The following is a 20,481-nucleotide window of genomic DNA, read 5'->3' on the forward strand; positions in this document are numbered from 1 at the left end:
CATATCAGCATAGTGTCCCCACCGCTCCTATACTAAATTTCAAATGTTTCCCTATATGGGGCCCTCCATGTACAGTGGTCCCTCAAGTTACAATATTAATCGGTTCCAGGACGACCATTGTATGTTGAAACCATTGTCTGTTGAGACCATAACTCTATGGAAACCTGGTAATTGGTTCTAAAGCCACCAAAATGTCATCCAAAAATAGGAAAAAGTTGTAGTTTTGACACAGCTGGAGGCACCCTGTTGGGAAACGCTGGTCTATGTAGAGGACAGGAGCTTCTTCAGGGTCCTGTAAAGTACAGTGTCCTAAAAAGGTAAAATGGAGCTGCCCTGGTGTCCAAAGGAGCAGCTAACCCTGCACAGGTAGAGTACAGACCATGTAATACCTCCCTGTAGGGGGCGCTACCAGACACCAGTCAGTGCATGCACTTCAGTAATACAGGGGTTTTACCAGTGAAATGCCCATTCTGATTGGTCTGTTCTTTCAGCCATTGACACGTTTTGCAGATCTGGACTGTCCGTAGCATTGTATGTCGAGTCTGGTTTCAAGTTACAATGGTCCAGAAAAGACCATTGTATGTTGAAACTATTGTATGTTGAAGCCATTGTAAGTTGAGGGATCACTGTATATGTATGAGTGATATAATACACATTTTTATGTAGTGCCCCAGTGCATCAGATAACATTTACAGTTTTTTGCTGTCTCCTTCTAAATACATTCCCTGTATTTCCATGTGATTCAGCATAATGTTTGATATTGTAAAATACATTTATTGGTAGATCTTTAACATTAAAAATGCTCAAAAGTGGATGCCAGCAATCCACTCTGGTGTTAATAAAAAAAAGTTATAAATGGAGTAAAAGATAAAAGGTTAGTCAAATGCAATCATAGTCATAAATCCCCTTCCATGAACAACTGTAACTAGATGCAAAATGTTCAGAGTGATGTAAGTACAGAAGTGCTGGAGCCTCTGAATACCGTGGCCACTGGGGGGGACGTTCATCTTTATTTTCATTTCTGCCGACCGCCATGTGGCGCTACATAACTTTACAGGATGAACGTCCCACAGTGGGCACAGTATTCAGGGGCTCCAGCGCTTCTGTACTTACATCACTCTGAAGTCTGAACATTCCCGCATCTAGTTACAGTTGTGACTTTTATGACTATGATTATGATTGCATTTTACTAACCTTTTATCTATTACTCCATTTATAACTTTGTTACTAACACCAGAATGGATAGCCGGCATCCACTTTTGGGCATTTTTAATGTTAAAGATCTACCAATAAATGTATTTTACAACTCTACATGCAAGAAAGTAAAGGAAAGTCCAGCTCACCCTCATAGAATCGTGCGCGGATCCTCACCCAGGCTCTGTATGTCCAACAATGAAGAAAAACAAAATGATCCAGCACTGATGAAATTCACAGCTTTATTCAATCCTCTATAAAACCAGCATGGCGACACACAATTTACAAGGTCTGTGCAATCTTGACGCGCTTCGAGCGCATGTGCTCGAAACGCGCCAAGATAGCACAGACCTTGTACAGTTGTAAAATGAAGAAAAACAAAATGATCCAGCACTGACAAAATTCACAGCTTTATTCAATCCTCTATAAAACCAGCATGGTAACACACTATTTACAAGGTCTGTGCCATCTTGACGCGCTTCGAGCGCATGCTGTGCTGGATCATTTCGTTTTTCTTCATTTTAGTGTGCTTTTCTCCACACATTACCATTATTATTATTGCTCTCCGTTTCACACTCCTTGAGTGTTTCACACTTCTTTGTTCTTTCAAGCATTATTGCACATCGGATGTAGCTATTAGGGGTCTACAGCGTACTGGAATTCTCGGACGAACCGCAGATTGATTACACCCAAAAAACTTTGCATTATAATGTTTGATATTGCCTTGTGTTACAACAGCATTACACCTTTCTCTGAATCATGGTTGTCTCTTTCCTTGTTTTCCAGGCAAATGCAGACCATTCTGTGATAAACTGTTTGCACAATCTGTCTAGAAGGATTGCCATTGTATTGCAGCACGAGGAGCGCCGCTGCCAGTATCTAACCAGAGAGGCCAAGCTGATCCTGGCAATACAGGATGAAGTGTCTGCAATGTCTGAAAGTGAGTAATAGAAAGTTTACAAACCCTCAGCTTGCAGTCAGTGAATGGAGGCATTCATTGTTCAAATTAATGACTGTAAATCCCTCCTAGCCTAGTGCTGCTGACACAAGTAGTTTCATAACTTATGTATAGATACTGATTTCATGCACACTACACTGTAGTTTACAGGCTAGCCAAAGCACGACCAGTTGTGCAAAGCTGTATAATGTTCATTCAGCCAAAATCTTCTTGCTTGACTCATTATACTTCTTGACTCATTTCAGGGGCCAAGGTTTTGTTTAATAATAATTATAATAATGATAATAATTAATACCTCGGCACTTTGGCAAAACATCAGGGAGGTATAGTTGTGACTAGTTTTTAACTGGCATAGGCATGAGATGTGGTGTATAGAGGATGTAAATAGAGAGCCCGTGCTTTAGATGAGGATAAAGGATAGGAGTGTCCTATAACAGATAGTCACAAGACTATAGGTTACACACAAATAACAATTTAGAGAGGGCTACTCTATATATCCCTTGGTCTAATCAGTGATATAAAATTATCACATTGTGACCGGATCTCATCTCTTTGTGGTTAAAAATACCACTACTGTATATACTCGAGTATAAGCCGACCCGAATATAAGCCGAGGCCCCTAATTTCACCCCAAAAACCCAGGAAAAGTTATTGACTCGACTATAAGCCTAGGGTGGGAAATACATCATCCCCCCCCCCCCCTGTCATCATCCAGACCCTGTCATCACCCCCCCCCCCCCCCTTCATCATCACCGCCTGTCAATCCTTTCAGACATTGGCTGTCCGGGCATGCTGGGAGTTGTAGTTTTGAAAACTCTGAAGGTCCGTAGGTTGAAGACCACTGCGGCCTTCGTCATCATCCAGACCCCCCCCCCCCCTTTAGTTTTCTACTCCCCTCGGTGGGAAGGAAGGGTAAGCTGGTCCGGGCCATCTATGCTGCAGGGACCGTCCGGTGGGGAGGGTTAGTCGTTGCGGGCTGTCCATTTTCCCCAGGGGAGCCCTCTTCTCCACGCTCCGGGCCTGCCCCGGACTAGTGACGTTGCCTAGACGACGCACAGGGACGCTGCGCATGAACGTCCCTGTGTGTCGTCATCAAGGCAACGTCACTAGTCCGGGGCAGGCGCGGAGAAGTGGGCCCCCCCCGGGGAAAATGGACAGCCCGCAACGACTAACCCTCCCCACCTGCAGTCCAGTCTACGGTCCCTGCAGCATAGATGGCCCAGACCAGCTCACCCTTCCTTCCTACCGATGGGAGGTGAGTAGAAAACTAAAGGGGGGTCTGGATGATGATGAACGCCGCAGTGGTCTTCAACCTGCGTACCTCCAGAGGTTTCAAAACTGCAGCTTCCTGGCATGCCCGGACAGCCAATGGCAACATCTGGAGGTCCGCAAGTTGAAGACCACTGAGAAGGGATTGACAGACGGAGAGTTCACTCAAGTATAAGCCAAAGGGGGGCGTTTTCAGCACAAATAATCATGCTGAAAAACTCGGCTTATACTCGAGTATATACGATATATATGTTTGAGCACCAAAGGGATTATAAACAGATATTTGAAGGAGAAATAACAAAGTTATTAAGGGGGGATCCACTAGCAAAAGTGATTCAGCCCCTGAGGGACGTGAGCTCCAAAGGGTTTTTGTGATATAAATCTTTTTATTTTTTTTTTGCACATAAGTATTTACTAAGTCTTATATTATTACTCAAATAGCCAATAGATCATCATTGATTGCCTCCTCATCACTATTTGCGAACCTAACAAGTGGATGGGAGCTGCAAGTTAGATAAAACATTCCATGCAAAATGCTGTTGTCTGCGTGTATATAAGGTATATTCTTTTTGATCATATCCTGAAAGTTCAACATCATCAATAGTTTTGTCCACTGTATGTTCTTTTATGGGGCTGTCTGCTCCAGTGTGACTGCAGGTAGCTCCATATTGCTTTCACCAGTGGGATATTTGGGCTATCTGAAGTCACACCTGCATTATTTTACTTCACAGCGGTACTTTTTACTTTTGTAACACAAGATCAGCAAATAATGTTACTACCATATCTCCTGACAATAACACTCCATGTGAACATACCCAGGCATCTTTTACTTTTGGAAGCACAGTTATTATGTTTTTAGACCATTATTAATATATGTGTAATTTTACAGCAGATGAGGGTCCACAGTCACTATTCCACCATATTTTACCAAAGTGCAAACTTGCGAGAGACTTAAAGGAGGCTTATGACAGGTATGTTTTATGTCCGTGCCTTACACGTTTATTATTTTACTTTAGCAACCCATATGTTATCCATCATACTTTTTAAAGTACATTTCTACTTTTTTCCTTTTTGTGGGTAATGCCTTTTTTTAATTGTAGCTTTCTGGTATTTGCCAGTTAACATCGCCACCTAGTGGGGAAACAACTAAAGTTCACTTTAAAGTGTCGCTTAATGTTGTAGAGACATGTCAAAAGATTTAATTGTTGGGGTCTGTGTGTTTAGACCCTGACCAATTTTTGGTGGGACCAAGTTGGTGGGAGAAAAGTGGGGCTGGCCGAGACTTACCGTATTTTTCGCCGTATAAGACGCACTTTTTCTATCCCTAAAACTGGGGGGGAAAGTTGGTGCGTCTTATACGGCGAATACACACCTATCACCGCGGTCCCTGCGGCCATCGATGGCCGGGACCCTCGGCTAATACAGGACATCACCGATCGCGGTGATTCCCTGTATTAACCCTTCAGACGCGGCAATCAAAGCTGACCGCCGCGTCTGAAGGAAAAGTGACGCTCACCCGGCTGCTCAGTCGGGCTGTTCGGGACCGCCGCTGTGAAATCGCGGCGTCCCAAACAGCTTATAGGACACCGGGAGGGACCTTACCTGCCTCCTCGGTGTCTGCTCCGTGCCGGGATCCCCTGCATGGCCGGCGCTCTCCTTCGACATCATCACGTCGTCGTGCACGCCGTCCCGTCATCCAATAGGAGCAGCGTGCGTAGCGATGTGATGACGGAGAGCGAGGATCCCAGGAAAGAAGACGTCCGGAGCAACGGGGACACCCCGGGGGCACGGCAACAGCGATGGAGTGACATCCAGGGCAGCGGTGACGGGTCCGGAGCGGCTGGGACACGTGAGTATTACCTCCTATCCAGTGGTCTTCAACCTGCGGACCTCCATATGTTGCAAAACTACAACTCCCAGCATGCCTGGACAGCCGTTGGCTGTCCGGGCATGCTGGAAGTTGTAGTTTTGCAACATCTGGAGGTCCTCAGGTTGAAGATCACTGTTGGGTTCAGAACCTTTTTTTTCTAGGTTTTGCACCTTTAAAATTGGGTGCGTCTTATATGCCGGTGCGTCCTATACGGTACATTGAAAGTTTGTCTCGCTTAGCGTGCTCGTCTCCCAGCTAGTTCTAGCTATAGGTTGCGGTCTGAACACTCAGACTTCAACCGATCAAAATTTTTTACGTGTCTCTACAGAACGTCAAACATTTCTTACGTGGCAGTGCCCCTTTACATTACATGACATACTGCAGATGTAGTCTTATTTTCCAGTTAACATCACCACCTAGTGGCTGTTTGAAAGGTTTGTTTTTTTAATCCACTGATAAGGCATTAGAGCACCTAAACTGAGAGTAAAACAGTTGCTATGAACTGAGTAACACTAGATAATCAATGATAATTTTAAAAATTCTCAGTGCCAGAAGTACTGTACTATATTATATATGAATAAATTCACAGAATTTTAGGGTGTACTCAGACAATGACTGGTGTTTCTAGTTAATTTTTCTACATGCAAATTTTTGATGATCCAGGTCCAGTATACCACCTCAAAATACTAGAGGAGCGCCATATATACTTTGCTATTCATGAAGAACGTTCACCTTTTTTTAAATGTGAGGAAATACACAAACAGGCAAACGGGGGGATAAATTAATATACAGACAATGATAAATTTCCCCCCTGTGTTTAGTTGGAATGCTTAGATCACATTCACATGTTTAGGGTTTTGTTTGGACTTCTACATGGTTTCTGAACTCAATTGCGTGTGCGTTTGTTTGTTTTTTAACGATCCAATGAATGTGCCATAGATTTTGCAATCCATATCTTGTTTAGTCTAACAGTGTGGTTAGTACATGATGAGGAAACTATGCAAGTGTGCAGTGGCCAATGTACACACAATTGTGCCAGTAATTTGTCATGCAATGTTCACACCATTGAACTGTACCCTTTTCTTGTTGGCAATTCTGCATTAATAAGTTGTGGATTAGAACTTTAGCACTTAACATACACATAGGGGGAGATTTATCATTGCTTTTAGAGCATTTTTTTTGTCTATGTTTTGACGCATTGGCGCAGTTCAGGCGCCAGCAGCATATTTAGCGACTTTTATGCTTCTTTTGATATAGACCGTTTTACTCTTTTTGCCTACCCGTAGAACTTTTTGTTTTTGACCATGCAGTGGTCATGTATTTATCTTTTGCGACTTTTGTCAAAATTCGCTATTTTGTGCGCAGGTAGGTACTTTTTTAGGCGCAAAGCTATACCGCCTACCAGTAGGCGTGAGAATAATTTCTACCTTCCACAATTCAACCTTTAACCTCTTGCGGACGACAGTGTCCCACTCCCCTTCTAGAACATGCTCAGGAGCTGAGTGTGGGTCATAACTGGGTGGTCCTGGTGGCTATCTGCCACCAGGACCCATCTCTTATGCCAGAAAGACGGCTTTAACTCCTTAGACAACGCAATCAAATTTGATTGTAGCGTCTAAAATTCAAGTAAAAATGTCCCGGCAGCTCTGTGAAAGTAAGTAAAAACACCTAACCTGCCAAATTCAGGACCCGGGAAAGTGTCTACTTCCCTCCCTCACAAGTGTCTAGAAAAAGTGTATGTGGTAGAGCTTTTCCCACCACAGCAGAGATGCGCAAAATTCATCATCCTGCTGCACCTTCTTGATAAATAAGATGCACGCTAGTCAAATCACCACTCATATAAACGTGGGAAAATAGCTCTACCATAGACATTCTTTGATAAATCTGGCCCATAGGGTATGGTCCAGACTTACCTGAAGCATCTATTTCAACAAAATATTAATTGATATGTGCGTACCGTATTTAGATACTCTGTACAAATTGTCATTGACTTCTCAATACAGTAATGTATGTTTCTGTCATGGGTAGAAATTATTTTTTCTGTATTCTTCTATAGTGGATTAGATCTTTTTGATAGATGGGAATGCTTGAATGTTATGGGGTTTTAGTGTTACGGTGCATTGAGGATATGACATTGACAGTTGGCTCCTAGAGATCAGAATTTACAATGGGGCAAAAAAGTATTTCTTGGTCGCTCTTCATTGGGGGGACACCTTATTGATGGGTATATGCTCTTGCCACTAGGAGGCACTGACACTTGGAAAAATAGTCGTCTCCTCCCTGGCAGGATATACCCGCCCACCTTCAGTGAAGTAATCAGTTTTAGCTAATGTCAGCAGGAGGCAAGACACAGGTCTGCGAGCTCCCTAGACCTGGTCTTGTTTTTATAGCTTTCTAGTAAGGGCTGTTTAGTTAGATTTTGTACTCCCTTTTATTTCCTTTTTTCAGTTGGGGGTTCAGGAGCATGGCGCTATCTGTTCCCCCATATGTGGCTAAGGGGTATGGGACATAAAGCAAAATGCACCTTTAACCCCTTCCTGCCAACAGCCAGCACCTGGGGTTGCACCTAGGGTCCGAGTCCCCCTATTTTCCCTGCTCATCCTGTCTGTCACAGCATGATGTGATGCAGGTCACTAAAAAGCTGGCTGAAGACATCTTGAGGTGAGTATAAGAAGACAGGTGAGTATATATCCCCCCCCCCCCCCCCCGCTCTTCCTCCCTCCCTCTCACTGTGGGACTCTGTCCTTTATTGGGGGTTCATATTGGGGCTCCCTCATGTCCCCTGGGGGTTGCTGTGTTTTATGCATACTGGGTCCTGTGTAGGACAGCTTCCGGCATTTTGCAGCAGCTCCCTCCACAGAAGTTTTTGCCGCCTCACCGTTGAACAGCCTCGCTGTTCTTTCTCGCTGGTTATTTCTCTGTGCGAGTTGGCGACCGCACTGTGCCATGCCTGACAGCGGCATAGGTAGAACTTCAGCCGCCGGGAGTCCAGGGTCCGTGCGGCGCATGGCCGCCTCTCTTATTTCCCTGTCCCAGCTCCCCACTACGGCGGTATAGCTCCACCCTTCTTCCTTCCCCGATTCAGCGCGCGAGCCAGGAGATCAGAGCTCCTCCTCTCCGCTTCGCCCGCTGCTGGAGGTTCTTGTTCCGCCCTCCTTCCCCGTTGCTGGGGTCGGCGTGGGCAAAAGTACTTGGTTCCCGCAGCAGCAGCCCAGCGGGAGCTCGCTGTCCGGCCGCTATTGTCCCATCCCGTCGCTCCTCCAGGGACTTACTGTCTGCCGCTTATGGACAGCGCTTTGCGGGGTGCCCTGCACTCAATGTCCCCTTTCCATATTTTAATATATAATAACAGACATGTATTTTATATTTTAATGCATATAAAAAATAATAATAATTTACATATTTCTTGATCACTCAGACCATTTGTTGATGTTTGGCACCCTCTTGTGGCCAACACTTGTATTACAGTTTGATTTTTGTTGCTTACTTCATGGAGCACATGAAAACCGCCGTGGCGGGTTGTTACAGGGACTCAAGTCCCCTTGGAGTTGGGGGTCATATATCAGCAATATGTTCCCTTCTACCACTGAGTGGTATACAATGGGAAAGTTCTTTTGCATTCCTGGCAGACTCTTAAGGTTTCTTTTAAGATTCCTCATCTGTCAGGTCTGCTAGCCATCCATACTAGGGGTTTTATTGGCATGTCGTGCTATGGGATTTCCTTCTCCACAGGCTATCGCATCCGCAGTTAGCGCTACGGATCCCCTCATCCAGCGCATGGTCCTCAGGGGAATATTCCTGCGTGGCATTAGACCTGATATTATTATGCCAGACAGTAGTCTCACACTCGGTACCCCACTGCTGGTGCGAGGTGCACGATGAAGTGTCCCGTTGTCTACTGGGGACCCATACCAGTAGGCCAGACAGTGGTCTACATGGTTGCCTACACCACCTGTCATACATCATTCGGCTGATGTATCTGCGGCTGGAGTCCAAGTACCTCACTACTTTGGGAGGTATCCGACGGAGTGTCCCATTGTCTACTATGGACCCGTACCAGTAAGCCAAACAGTCATCTGCATGGTTGCCTACACCGCCTGTCATACACCAAACGGCTTATGTATCTGCGGCTGGAGTTCCGGTATCTCACTACTAGGCGAGGTGCTGACGGGATGACTTGTTGTCTGCTATGGACCCATACCAGTAAGCCAGACAGTGGTCTGCATGGTTGCCTACACCGCCTGTCATACATCAAACGGCTGATGTATCCGTGACTGGAGTACCGGTACCTCACTGCCGTGCGAGGTGCCGATGAAATGACTCGTTGTCTTCTATGGACCCATACCACTAAGCCAGACAGTGGCAAAGGGGCACAGTTATCGCCTGTCTGATTGTTTCCTTTTCGCCAAACGCCTGGGGGTGTTCTTGTTCAGTCAGACTGTTGTCTACACTGTTACCGCCGCCATCGGTCTCTGACCTGGGCTGCTGTGGACGTAGCCAGGTTTCCTGTACCTCACTGCTGGGTGAGGGATCTGAAGTAGGGTCCCTACAAGTATATGGGATTGATTCCAGTTGGACAATCTGTCATCTGTTGGTTTTTCTACACCACCGGGTCGCCCGTTGGTTAGGCCGCACTCCAGTACCCCGCTTTAGAGGGAGGTTTGCTAAAACATGCTGAGGTGGGGGTATAGAGATGCGGTCAGCATAAGCTGACTGACCGGCCGAGGCCTCAGTCAGCTTATGCTGACTGCATCTCTCTACCCCCACCTCAGCATGTTTTAGCAAGCATCCAATAAAGAAAATGTTTTTACCTCCGACGGGTGAGTGCAATCTTCTTCTTTCTACCATTGTTGCATACAAGACTTTCTGGACTTATGATTAGCCCCCCCAGGAGTCTCTTCACTCTCTGTGCCTTTCCACTCCACACATCGGCTAATTAACCCCCGCCTATCTGCATTGGTGCCTGCCCAGCTTTTCTCAGCCATAGTGTTAGAGGGAGGTTGATTGGAGTGACCATGGGTGCTCAGGAATCCTCTACCTGCCGGCCAGATGGTTTTCTGCATGGCTTACTATGTCGGGTCAACTACCATACACTTTCAGGTTACCCACTACCATGGTGTAGTTTCAAGTGAGTCTCCCCATGTTGCCCCATGGGCCTTATACAATTCACAACATACTGGTTTACAGAGTTACCTATTTGGTTAGGTCCCTCTCTGCTGCCTGCTACTCTGTCTACAGGCTGGTATCTCACTTCACTGTGTGTTTTCATATGCGGGACTCGGCGTAGCCACGGTCCCTTTGCCACATAGCCAGACTGTGTCTGCATGGTGTTCTAATCCACCTGGTCACCTCCCCAGTTTCTGCCGATGCCCCGGCTGCAGTCCAGTGTCTCTCTTCCAGGTGCAGTTCCACAGAGTGTGTACTGGTTGGTTCTTGGGACCCTTTCTACCTGTAAGTCACTCTGTCTGCATTTTTACTGCTCCACATTCATTCTTCAACTCCTGAGTCTGCGTCTGCAGCCTTGGTGTCTGGTGCCATTAGGAGATGGGGTGTGGGCTTTTTTTCTTCAGGTCCTAGGGACTTTCTTAGCAACAGCAGCATCACTCTGTTCTCCTTTCTTAGGTTGCACTGTTGGTCTGCTAGAGGCATACCTCTCTTCCTGCTGGTCCCTTGGATGTCTGCGGTTTCTTTTGTGTCCGCAGTCTTAGTACCCCACTGCTATTGTAGGGTACCCATGTCTGTGTTCCTACATATTCTTGGACCACCCTGTAGGTGTGGAGCCCACCTTTCCTGTTGTTCGGTGGGGTGTGCCCCGGGGTCTCCGGCGATTTTGTTTCTGCAGTTCTGCGGCGGTTGAGCACTTCTGTTCTGACATGGGGCCTGCTGGGGCGACAGTCAGTTCAGCTCCTCCCTATGCCTCCAGGTATGTTTTCCTTGGTTTCTGTCCGGGGTGGCTCAGGCACCTACTTGTCACTGTCTGGAATGGTTCTCAACACGTCTTGTAGTTTCTGCCCAGCTCCAGTGTACAGGATTCCGATCCCTCTTGGTACACAAGGTGGCTCCTCCGGACAGCGTTGGTTGCCATTGGGCCCAGTACTTGTCCCGTGGCTGTGGGGCAGCATTTCCCTGCTCCTACTGCGCCTGGTGCGCTTTGCCAAGCCCTTTTCCACAAGGGGTGCAGGGATCAGGGTGCTTGGCATGTGTCTGTACTTGAATTTTCATCTCGACCACCCTTGTCTTCCCTCCTCTGGATGGACTATTTTGCTGATTTTTTTTCTGCCTCCAAAATGATGCCATCTCGCTGTTCCCACTGTATAGGTGGAGTATCTGGCATTCATTGTTTTTGCTGAGAGCATTCAACACAGCCCTTTCCTGTCTAGGCTTGTGGGCTTGCTGTCCACTATCACAGCCTTTTGGTTATCTACTGCTACTCATGCATCTTGGCTGTCTCCTCTGTTGGAGAAGTTTGTACAATCTCCCTGAAAGGGTGTGTACTTCATTCCCTTTTGTCTGTGTCAGTTGTACTGCACTGACACCAAAGTCTTCTGGAGTCATCCTTCCTGTGCCCAGACCCTGAGAATCCCAGCTGGGTTCTCATTTGTTTCTCCCTCCGAGCCCATTGTTTAGAGTGCTCTGGTCCGCTCGGACCACTGGGGTCTAAGACTGGTTGGTCTCCTTGGCTTGGCCTCTGTCTTAGGAAGCTGTGGCATGCCTTGTTTTCAGGCGGCTCTTCTGGTTCCTTGGGCCTTGGTGATGGTTCAGGTCTTGGGCATGTGTAGTGATCCGGCCAAGACTCCTCCGCGATCCCATTAGTCGGGGCAGTCTTTCTGTTCTGCACTCCTTCACTTCTTCATGGAGGTTTGTCGTCCGGAGGGTTTTCGCGGACGTATGTTTTCCTTACTCTTCAGGAGTTCGTCTTCCAGGTGACTCTACATCTCCAGTTTACATGTCCGTCTCTCCGGTATCCAAGATGCCCTCCTTTTCAGGGTGTTTGCCGCTCCTTTCTTCCCTCAGGGTCCATGTCCTCCCGAGTTGGAGGGCGTTCAGGTTATCCGCATTACACCAGTATGGCTATTTGCCTTCTGGGTGCTCATGGCGGGCCCCTGGGATAGGGCTTTTCTCTGGTGGTTGTTTTTCCCATCCTAGGGGACTGCTTTGGTACGTCCCATCAGTAAGGTGTCCCCCAATGAAGAGCGACCGAGAAAAGGAGATTTTTTTTATACTCACCGTTAAATCTCTTTCTTGTAGCCTTCATTGGGGGACACTGCACCCACCCATTTCTTCATATTTTTTCCGGACAATTTTTTACGGTTCTTGGGTTGTTTATCCGGGATTCCTTTCTAGGGTCCTTCGGACATATGTCTTTGTTGGCTTCTCCTACTGCTTTGGGACAAAACTGATTACCTCACTGCAGGTGGGCGGGTATATCCTGCCAGGGAGGAGCCGACATTTTTTCCTAGTGTCAGCGCCTCCTAGTGGCAAGAGCATATACCCATCAGTAAGGTGTCCCCCCAATGAAGGCTGCGAGAATGAGATTTTACGGTGAGGACAAAAAAATCTCCTTTTAGTCAGCCACCAATTGTGCAAGTTCTCCCACTTAAAATTTCTCTGTAATTTTAATCATAGGTATACCTCAACTATGAGAGACATAATGAGAAAAAAAAACTATAAAATCACATTTTTAAAGAATTTATTTGCAAATTATGGAGGAAAATAAATATTTGGTCACCTACAAACAAGCAAGATTTCTGGCTCTCACAGACCTGTAACTTCTTCTTTAAGAGTCTCCTCTGTCCTCCACTCGTTACCTGTATTAATGGCACCTGTTTGGACTTGTTATCAGTATAAAAGACACCTGTCCACAACCTCACACAGTCACACTCCAAACTCCACTATGGCCAAAGAGCTGTCGAAGGACACCAGAAACAAAATTGTAGACCTGCACCAGGCTGGGAAGACTGAATCTGCAATAGGCAAGCAGCTTGGTGTGAAGAAATCAACTGTGGGAACGATTATTAGAAATGATCTCAAGAACAGTGAGCAAAAATCCCAGAACCACACGGGGGAACCTAGTCAATGCTCTGCAGAGAGCTGGGACCAAAGTAACAAAGGCTGCCATCAGTAATACACTATGCCACCAGGGACTCGAATCATGCAGTGCCAGACGTGTCCCCCTGCTTATGCCAGTACATGTCCGGGCCTGTCTTAAGTTTGCTAGAGAGCATTTGGATGATCCAGGAGAGGATTGGGAGAATATCATATGGTCAGATGAAACAAAAGTAGAACTTTTTGGTAAAAACTCAACTTGTCATGTTTGGAGGAGAAAGAATGCTGAGTTGCAGCCAAAGAACACCATACCTACTGTGAAGCATGGAGGTGGATACATCATGCTTTGGTGCTGTTTTTCTGCTAAGGGACCAGGACGACTGATCCATGTAAAGGAAAGAATGAATGGGGCTACGTATCCTGAAATTTTGAGTGAAAACCTCTTTCCATCAGTAAGGGCATTGAAGATGAAACGTGGCGGGGTCTTTCAGCATGACAGTGATCCCAAACACACCGCCCAGGCAATGAAGGAGTGGCTTTGTAAGAAGCATTTCAAGGTCCTGGAGTGGCCTAGCCTGTCTCCAGATCTCAACCCATAGAAAACCTTTGGAGGGAGTTGAAAGTCTGTGTTGCCCAGCAACAGCCCCAAAACATCACTGCTCTAGAGGAGATCTGCATGGAGGAATGGGCCAAAATACCAGCAACAGTGTGAGAAAACCTTGTGAAGACTTACAGAAAATGTTTGACCTCTGTCATTGTCAACAAAGGGTAAATAACAAAGTATTGAGATGAACTTTTTGATCAAATACTTATTTAATCAAATACTTATTTTACACCATAATTTGCTAATAAATTCTTTAAAAATCAGACAATGTGATTTTATGGATTTTTTTTTCTCATTATGTCTCTCATAGTTGAGGTATACCTATGATGAAAATCACAGGCCCCTCTCATCTGTTTAAGTTGGAGAACTTGCACAATTGCGTGACTAAATACTTTTTTGCCCTACTGTAGTAGGCAGTTATGCTGTACGAGACTATACCTCCTTATTTGAAAATCACATAAGATGTATAGCGCCATCTAGTTGGTGCGATGATTCATTTTAATTTCCATTTCATTAGGGCATAGTGCCTGTCCCCATCAAAACTTATATTTCTGTGGCACCAGACTTGGCAGCTAGTACATCAGTGCCTTTTACAGGACCTACATATACTCATGTGCATTATGTGTGTTGTTCTCTTCCAGCCTTTGTACTACAGGTGTGGTCCGTCTTCATATAAACAACTGGTTGGAAGTTAGTTTTTGCTTACCACATAAAATTCATTGTGTTGGAGCAAATTATTTAATTCCAGAGGCAATAGAAAGAAGTTTGAAGTCTATCAGGTGAGATAACACAACAACTTGTTTCAGTGTGTGATTCCATATAAAAGCTTGGGTAGCTAGTATGCAAAACAAGATGGTGCCTTCCCAGATGCCATGTACACATGCTTAATGGGGTTGTCCTGAATTTTTATTATTACTACTGTACTTGCCAATGCTTGGGGTTGTACTGAATTCATTATTTTAATAATGGTACTTGACAATGCTGTGTCCTGAATTTATAATTATTAATATACTTGCCAATGTTTGGGGTTGTCCTTAATGTATTATTATAATCATTTTACTTTCCAATGCTTGGGGATGTCCTGAATTTGACTATAATTATTATTTATTTATTTTAATAAGAATCAGACTGGTTGGGAAAAAAAAAAAAATTATCAAGCCTTACGTACCTCTGCGCTTCCCTGTTGCTTCCATTTGGATACTCTTTGGTGTTCCTATTCGTACCAGCTTCTTGGTCTCTGGTCTTAACGCACAATAAATGGCAGTTTCTGGTCTTAACGCACAATAAATTGCTGGAAATGCCCGCTCAATTAATCCCTGGCTGAGGCGGGTCACTGAATGGAATTGATTAGCCAAGGGGCAGTTGCTACCAAGTGCAGGGAGGAGAGATCTGTGGGAACCCAAGTGATATCCAAATAGCAGCATTGGGGGAGCAGAGACATACATAAGGTTGTTTTTGTAATACTTTTATAAAGTAACTAGCTGAGTACCCGGCGTTGCCTGGTTTTTCCTTCCTAATCCTTGTTGGGGAGGAAAATCAACAAAGGAGGAAGCTTTTGACTTCATATCCCGTCCTCATATATTGTTGTCATATCCCAACCCCATATCCCATCCTCATATCCCGACCTCATATCCCGACCTCCTATCCCATCCCCATATCCCGTCCCCATATCCCGACCCCATATCCCGACCCCATATCCCGTCCTCCTATCTCAACATCATATCCCATCCTCGTATCCCGACCTCATACCGTCCTCATATGCTTTCCTCATATCCCATCCTCATATCCTGTCCTCAGGTGGGACTGATTTGTGATGAAGATATTGTAAGCTGAAAATAGAAGGGGATGTGGCTTTGTGGGACTGGGCGTGATTTGCAAGCCAGACCGATGCACTAAAAGGGTAGAGAATAAAAGGGGTAGGGCTTAAACAGTGGGCGTGTCTTTGAGAGATGTGGTGGGGCTTGCAAGTCGGACTGACACATTCACCAGGAGCTTGTGGCGTAAGGTACTGGAAGTCCCATATACTCGCATGGGACTTGCAAGGGTGTAGGTAAGGGTTAATTTAACTATCATATATTTTTATTTGACATATAAGTAATATGTGTACCAGGTATTATTGAAATATCTCCAGCCGTATGAAAGTTATGTGGGAACATAAATTTCCCATTGATTTGCATGGGACTTTAAACAAAATTCTCGACCCTGACAGATGGGGGTAGTTAAAGGGGTACTCCGCCCCTAGACATCTTATCCCCTATCCAAAGGATAGGGGATAAGATGTCAGATCGCCACGGTCCTGCTGCTGGGGACCCCCGGGATTGCCGCTGCAGCACCCCACTGTCATAACTGCACAGAGCGAGTTCGCTCTGCACGTAATGACGGGCAATACAGGGGCCGGAGCATCATTACGTCACGGCTCCGCCCCTCGTGACATCGCAGCCCGCCCCCTCAAAACGAGTCTATGGGAGGGAGCGTGGCGGTCATCACGCCACTGCCATAGACTTGTATTAAGGGGGCGGGCCGTGATGTCACGAGGGGCGGAGCCATGACATCACACTGCTCCGTCCCCTGTACTGCCCATCATTACGTGCAGAGCGAACTCGCTCTGTGCAGTAATGACAGCGGGGTGCCGCAGCGGCAATCCCGGGGATCCCCAGCAGCGGGACCGCGGCGATCTGACATCTTATCCCCTATCCTTTGGATAGGGGATAAGATGTCTAGGGGCGGAGTACCCCTTTAAGGGTTAAATTAACTATCCTATATTTTAAGTGGACATATAAGTAACATGTGACTAATTATTATCCAAATATCTCCAGCCGTTTGGAAGCTATGCAGTAACATATATTTCCCTTAGACTTGTATAGGACTTTAAACAAAAACCCTGACCCTGACAAATGGGGGTGTGTAAGGGTTAAATGACTTATCCTATGTTTGTTGCTGACATATAAGTAACGTGTGCCAAGTTTCATGTTAATGTCTTTAGTCGTTTGGACGTGATGCTGGAACATACACACATACATATATACACACACACACACATTGAGTTTTATATATATATATATATATATATATATATATATATATATATATATATAAAGTAAAATTAAGGGAACCGGCACTGTACAATGGGACTTAAAGTCCAGATCGGGTGCTCAGCCTTCGCAGGTTCAAACTCCAAACCCTTCTTAAACAACTCCAAAAAAGGAAAGCGGCACTCCAATGGCAGAAAAAAGGTGTATTTATTCACCCATCAAGTCAAGTGCGACGTTTCAGCCTCACAATGAAGCTTGAGAAAGGCTTCATTGTGAGGCTGAAACGTCGCACTTGACTTGATGGGTGAATAAATACACCTTTTTTCTGCCATTGGAGTGCCGCTTTCCTTTTTTGGAGTTATATATATATATATATACACTATCTGAGTACCGGGCGTTGCCCGGTTTTTCCTTGTTGGGGAGGAAAATCAACAAAGGAGGAAGCTTTTGACTTCATATCCAATCCCCATATATTGTTGTCATATCCCAACCCCATATCCCGTCCTCATACCACGACCTCCTATCCCGACCTCCTATCCAGTCCTCCTATCCTGACCTCCTATCCCCTCCTCCTATCCCGACCTCCTATCCCCTCCTCCTATCCCGACCTCCTATCCAGTCCTCCTATCCCGACCTCCTATCCCCTCCTCCTATCCCGACCTCCTATCCCGACCTCCTATCCCCTCCTCCTATCGCGACCTCCTATCCCCTCCTCCTATCCCCTCCTCCTATCCCCTCCTCCTATCCCCTCCTCCTATCCCCTCCTCCTATCGCGAACTCCTATCCCGACCTCCTATCCCGACCTCTTATCCCGTCCTCCTATCCCCCCGACCTCCTATCCCGACCTCTTATCCCCCCGACCTCCTATCCCGACCTCCTATCCCGTCCTCCTCACAAAGAATTTTGTGAGATTTACACATTTGACGTTGTGATTTCATGGAAAAGTAGGACAAATCTAAACTGACCTTTCTGCTTGTAGGCCCTATCACGCTCTTCTGCTCCTCAAGGATGAGAAAAGTTTGCTGAATGAACTTCCACTGGATTGCTCTCCAGCTTTAGTAAGAATTATCAAATCTGCAAGTGCTGTTAAGAACCTACAACAACTAGCTCAGGATGCTGACCTCGCTTTACTACAGGTACAGCAAGCACATTTTTCTTCATATTGTTTTATGCCGCTTCTCTGTAGACATCAGCAGACACCAAATTCTGCAACATATGCAACAATTTCAGCAACAAATCCACAGCATGTGAATATAGCATTAGGGGGACTTGTTCGTGCCGCAGCAAGTTGTAATAGCCAAGCATGACTATAATGATTAAATGGCTCCATCTGGAGGTTTATAAGTGGTATTGCACTTTATAGACATAAAACTTTGTCCGTATTGATGGTATAAGTATTAGCAACTCGTATCACTTCTTGTTATTATATGTTTTTATAGGATACTTTTCTTCTAGGTGTTCCAACTTGCTGCACACTTGGTATACTGGGGTAAAGCAATTATCATTTATCCACTATGTGAAAACAATGTCTACATGTTATCTCCAAATGCAAATGTTGGTCTGTAAGTATTTCCACTTTTGTTTGGGTGCTGATTTGTGTATTTATATGATATTTCAATATAGACAAAATGATATGTAGAGGAGGTGCAATAAATACACTTTTTTTTTGCCTCTTCCTGTGTTTTCTTAAAGGGAACATGTCACTTTAAAATTGCAGTCCAATCTACAGGCATCATGGTACAGAAGAGTTGCTGAGCGGAATAATATTTAGTTTTGTGAGGATAAATGTGCCTAGCTTCTGTATTTGGCTTACAAATCCCTGTGCTCTGATGCGCACCCATTCTGGCATCCACTGCTCAGAAAGGGGTGTGTTGAAGGCAAGCACTGAGCCGCCCTCACTCACCATGCATTCACTTTCCTCCCTGAACCTGCTGTACTGTGCTGGGTCTCTTCATTCAATCACTCCAGGTTGCTCTGCAACCCCCTCCTCTCTGTTTTCATGCTGCAGTCTGATAGGATAGGAGTGAGCACAGAGAAGTGCTAGTCTAGCTCTCACTTACTGGACTTTGCTCCAGCCTGTGCTTTAGCTGGGACAAAGATGATGCTGCAGCCAGACAGGATTATGTTCTGGATGGTATGGGGACCCATAGTGGTCTTTTTTTATAAGCCATTATTTCTATAAAAAGGAAATAAAAAAATAAATGATGACATATATTAGGGTGCATTCACACCACATTTTTGCGACACAGTTCCCGTATCAGGTTTTTGATGAAAAACTGATTCCTCAAAACCTGACTCAACTGTATCAAAAGGTGTGTACAAATGTAACCTGTATACGGTTAAAAACTGTATACAGTTATAAAAAATGATGTCCGGTTGTATCAGTTTTTTACTTTCACTCCATTATGAATAAAGTTTTACTTGTTTGATTGAAATTCCAATAAAAAAACTGTGCAAAGTCAAAAACCGTATGGTGAAAACCAGATGGAACTGTATGCACATACAGTTCCCATTGACTCCCATGTTAAAAAAAAGTATACGTTTTAATACAGTTTTTCGCCCGGACCAAAAACTGTGGTAGACTACGTTTTTGGGTACAGGAAAAAAACGAACAAAACCGTACAGGATGCAAAACGGACAGAACCTGATGCATCTTTTGGCATACGGTTTTCAATGGAGAGTCTATGCATACAGTTTTCAATTCGGTTCCATACGGTTTTCACATTGAAAACGTATACGGGAACTGTATGGCAAAAACGTGGTGTGAATGCAGCCTTAGAAAGGTTACTGTTTTGCCAAGATGTACAGCATATAAAACGTTTTTGATTCTGACAGTGTCTATTTAACAATTCTGGGCTAAGTAGTCATGTGGGTTGTCCTACTAAGCGAGTGACAGCTATCGGTGTATGTGTTCATATAAAAAGAGCTGTCAATCACTGAACAGGACCGCCCATATGTTATGCTGAATCTAATATATCATTCTGCTCTATCCATCGATGTCGTCTTCTCATCTGTTTTTAAACTTGTAAGTATTCTCAAATTGGGACTTTTATCTCAAATTAGGGACATCTCTAATGTGCAGTTTTTTTTAGAACACAATACTGAGGGGTATGAAGTAGTTTTGTCAGATATCATCCTCATATCACCCACACTCTTCTTTTATGTCTTCCAGTTATTCTCCTCTGGCAGAGCAATTTTCACTTCAGTTTCCTGCACACGACCTCCCCTCAGTCTTGTCTAAATTCTCGCTGCCGGTTTCGTTATCAGAGTTTAAGAACCCATTATCACCACCAGGACAAGAGGTAAAGTGATATAAAATGTCCTTTATGGCGACTGCACCAAAAACGCACACTTTTACACTGAAACAACTCTATCATCTGATAATGTAACAAACAGGGCATTATATAAACCAATCAGCCGTAATGTTAAAACCACCTTTGTAATATATATAGTAGCTCTCCTTTAGGCCTCCAAAACGGCTCTGATCCATTATGTTTGTGCTACAAAG

General features: G+C 45.1%; 1 protein-coding gene across 6 annotated transcripts in view; it reads left to right on the forward strand.

The window, feature by feature from the left end:
- NPRL3 (NPR3 like, GATOR1 complex subunit) overlaps positions 1 to 20,481 on the forward strand; it is a 76,431-nt gene that overhangs the window by 33,834 nt on the left and 22,116 nt on the right. For 5 of the 6 annotated variants that reach the window (XR_008846972.1, XM_056534515.1, XM_056534511.1 and 2 more), the window contains 6 exons: positions 1,981 to 2,134; positions 4,311 to 4,392; positions 14,583 to 14,720; positions 17,953 to 18,109; positions 18,429 to 18,535; positions 20,146 to 20,275. Coding sequence is in view for 5 of the 6 variants with exons in the window: in XM_056534515.1 (XP_056390490.1) it covers positions 1,981 to 2,134; positions 4,311 to 4,392; positions 14,583 to 14,720; positions 17,953 to 18,109; positions 18,429 to 18,535; positions 20,146 to 20,275 (768 nt within the window). In the remaining variant the exon portion in view is untranslated. The remainder of the gene's footprint in view (positions 1 to 1,980; positions 2,135 to 4,310; positions 4,393 to 14,582; positions 14,721 to 17,952; positions 18,110 to 18,428; positions 18,536 to 20,145; positions 20,276 to 20,481) is intronic. The other variant, XM_056534513.1, reaches the window with a different exon arrangement.

Source organism: Hyla sarda, chromosome 8 (assembly GCF_029499605.1).
Source record: "Hyla sarda isolate aHylSar1 chromosome 8, aHylSar1.hap1, whole genome shotgun sequence".
Classification (NCBI taxonomy): Eukaryota; Metazoa; Chordata; class Amphibia; order Anura; family Hylidae; genus Hyla; species Hyla sarda.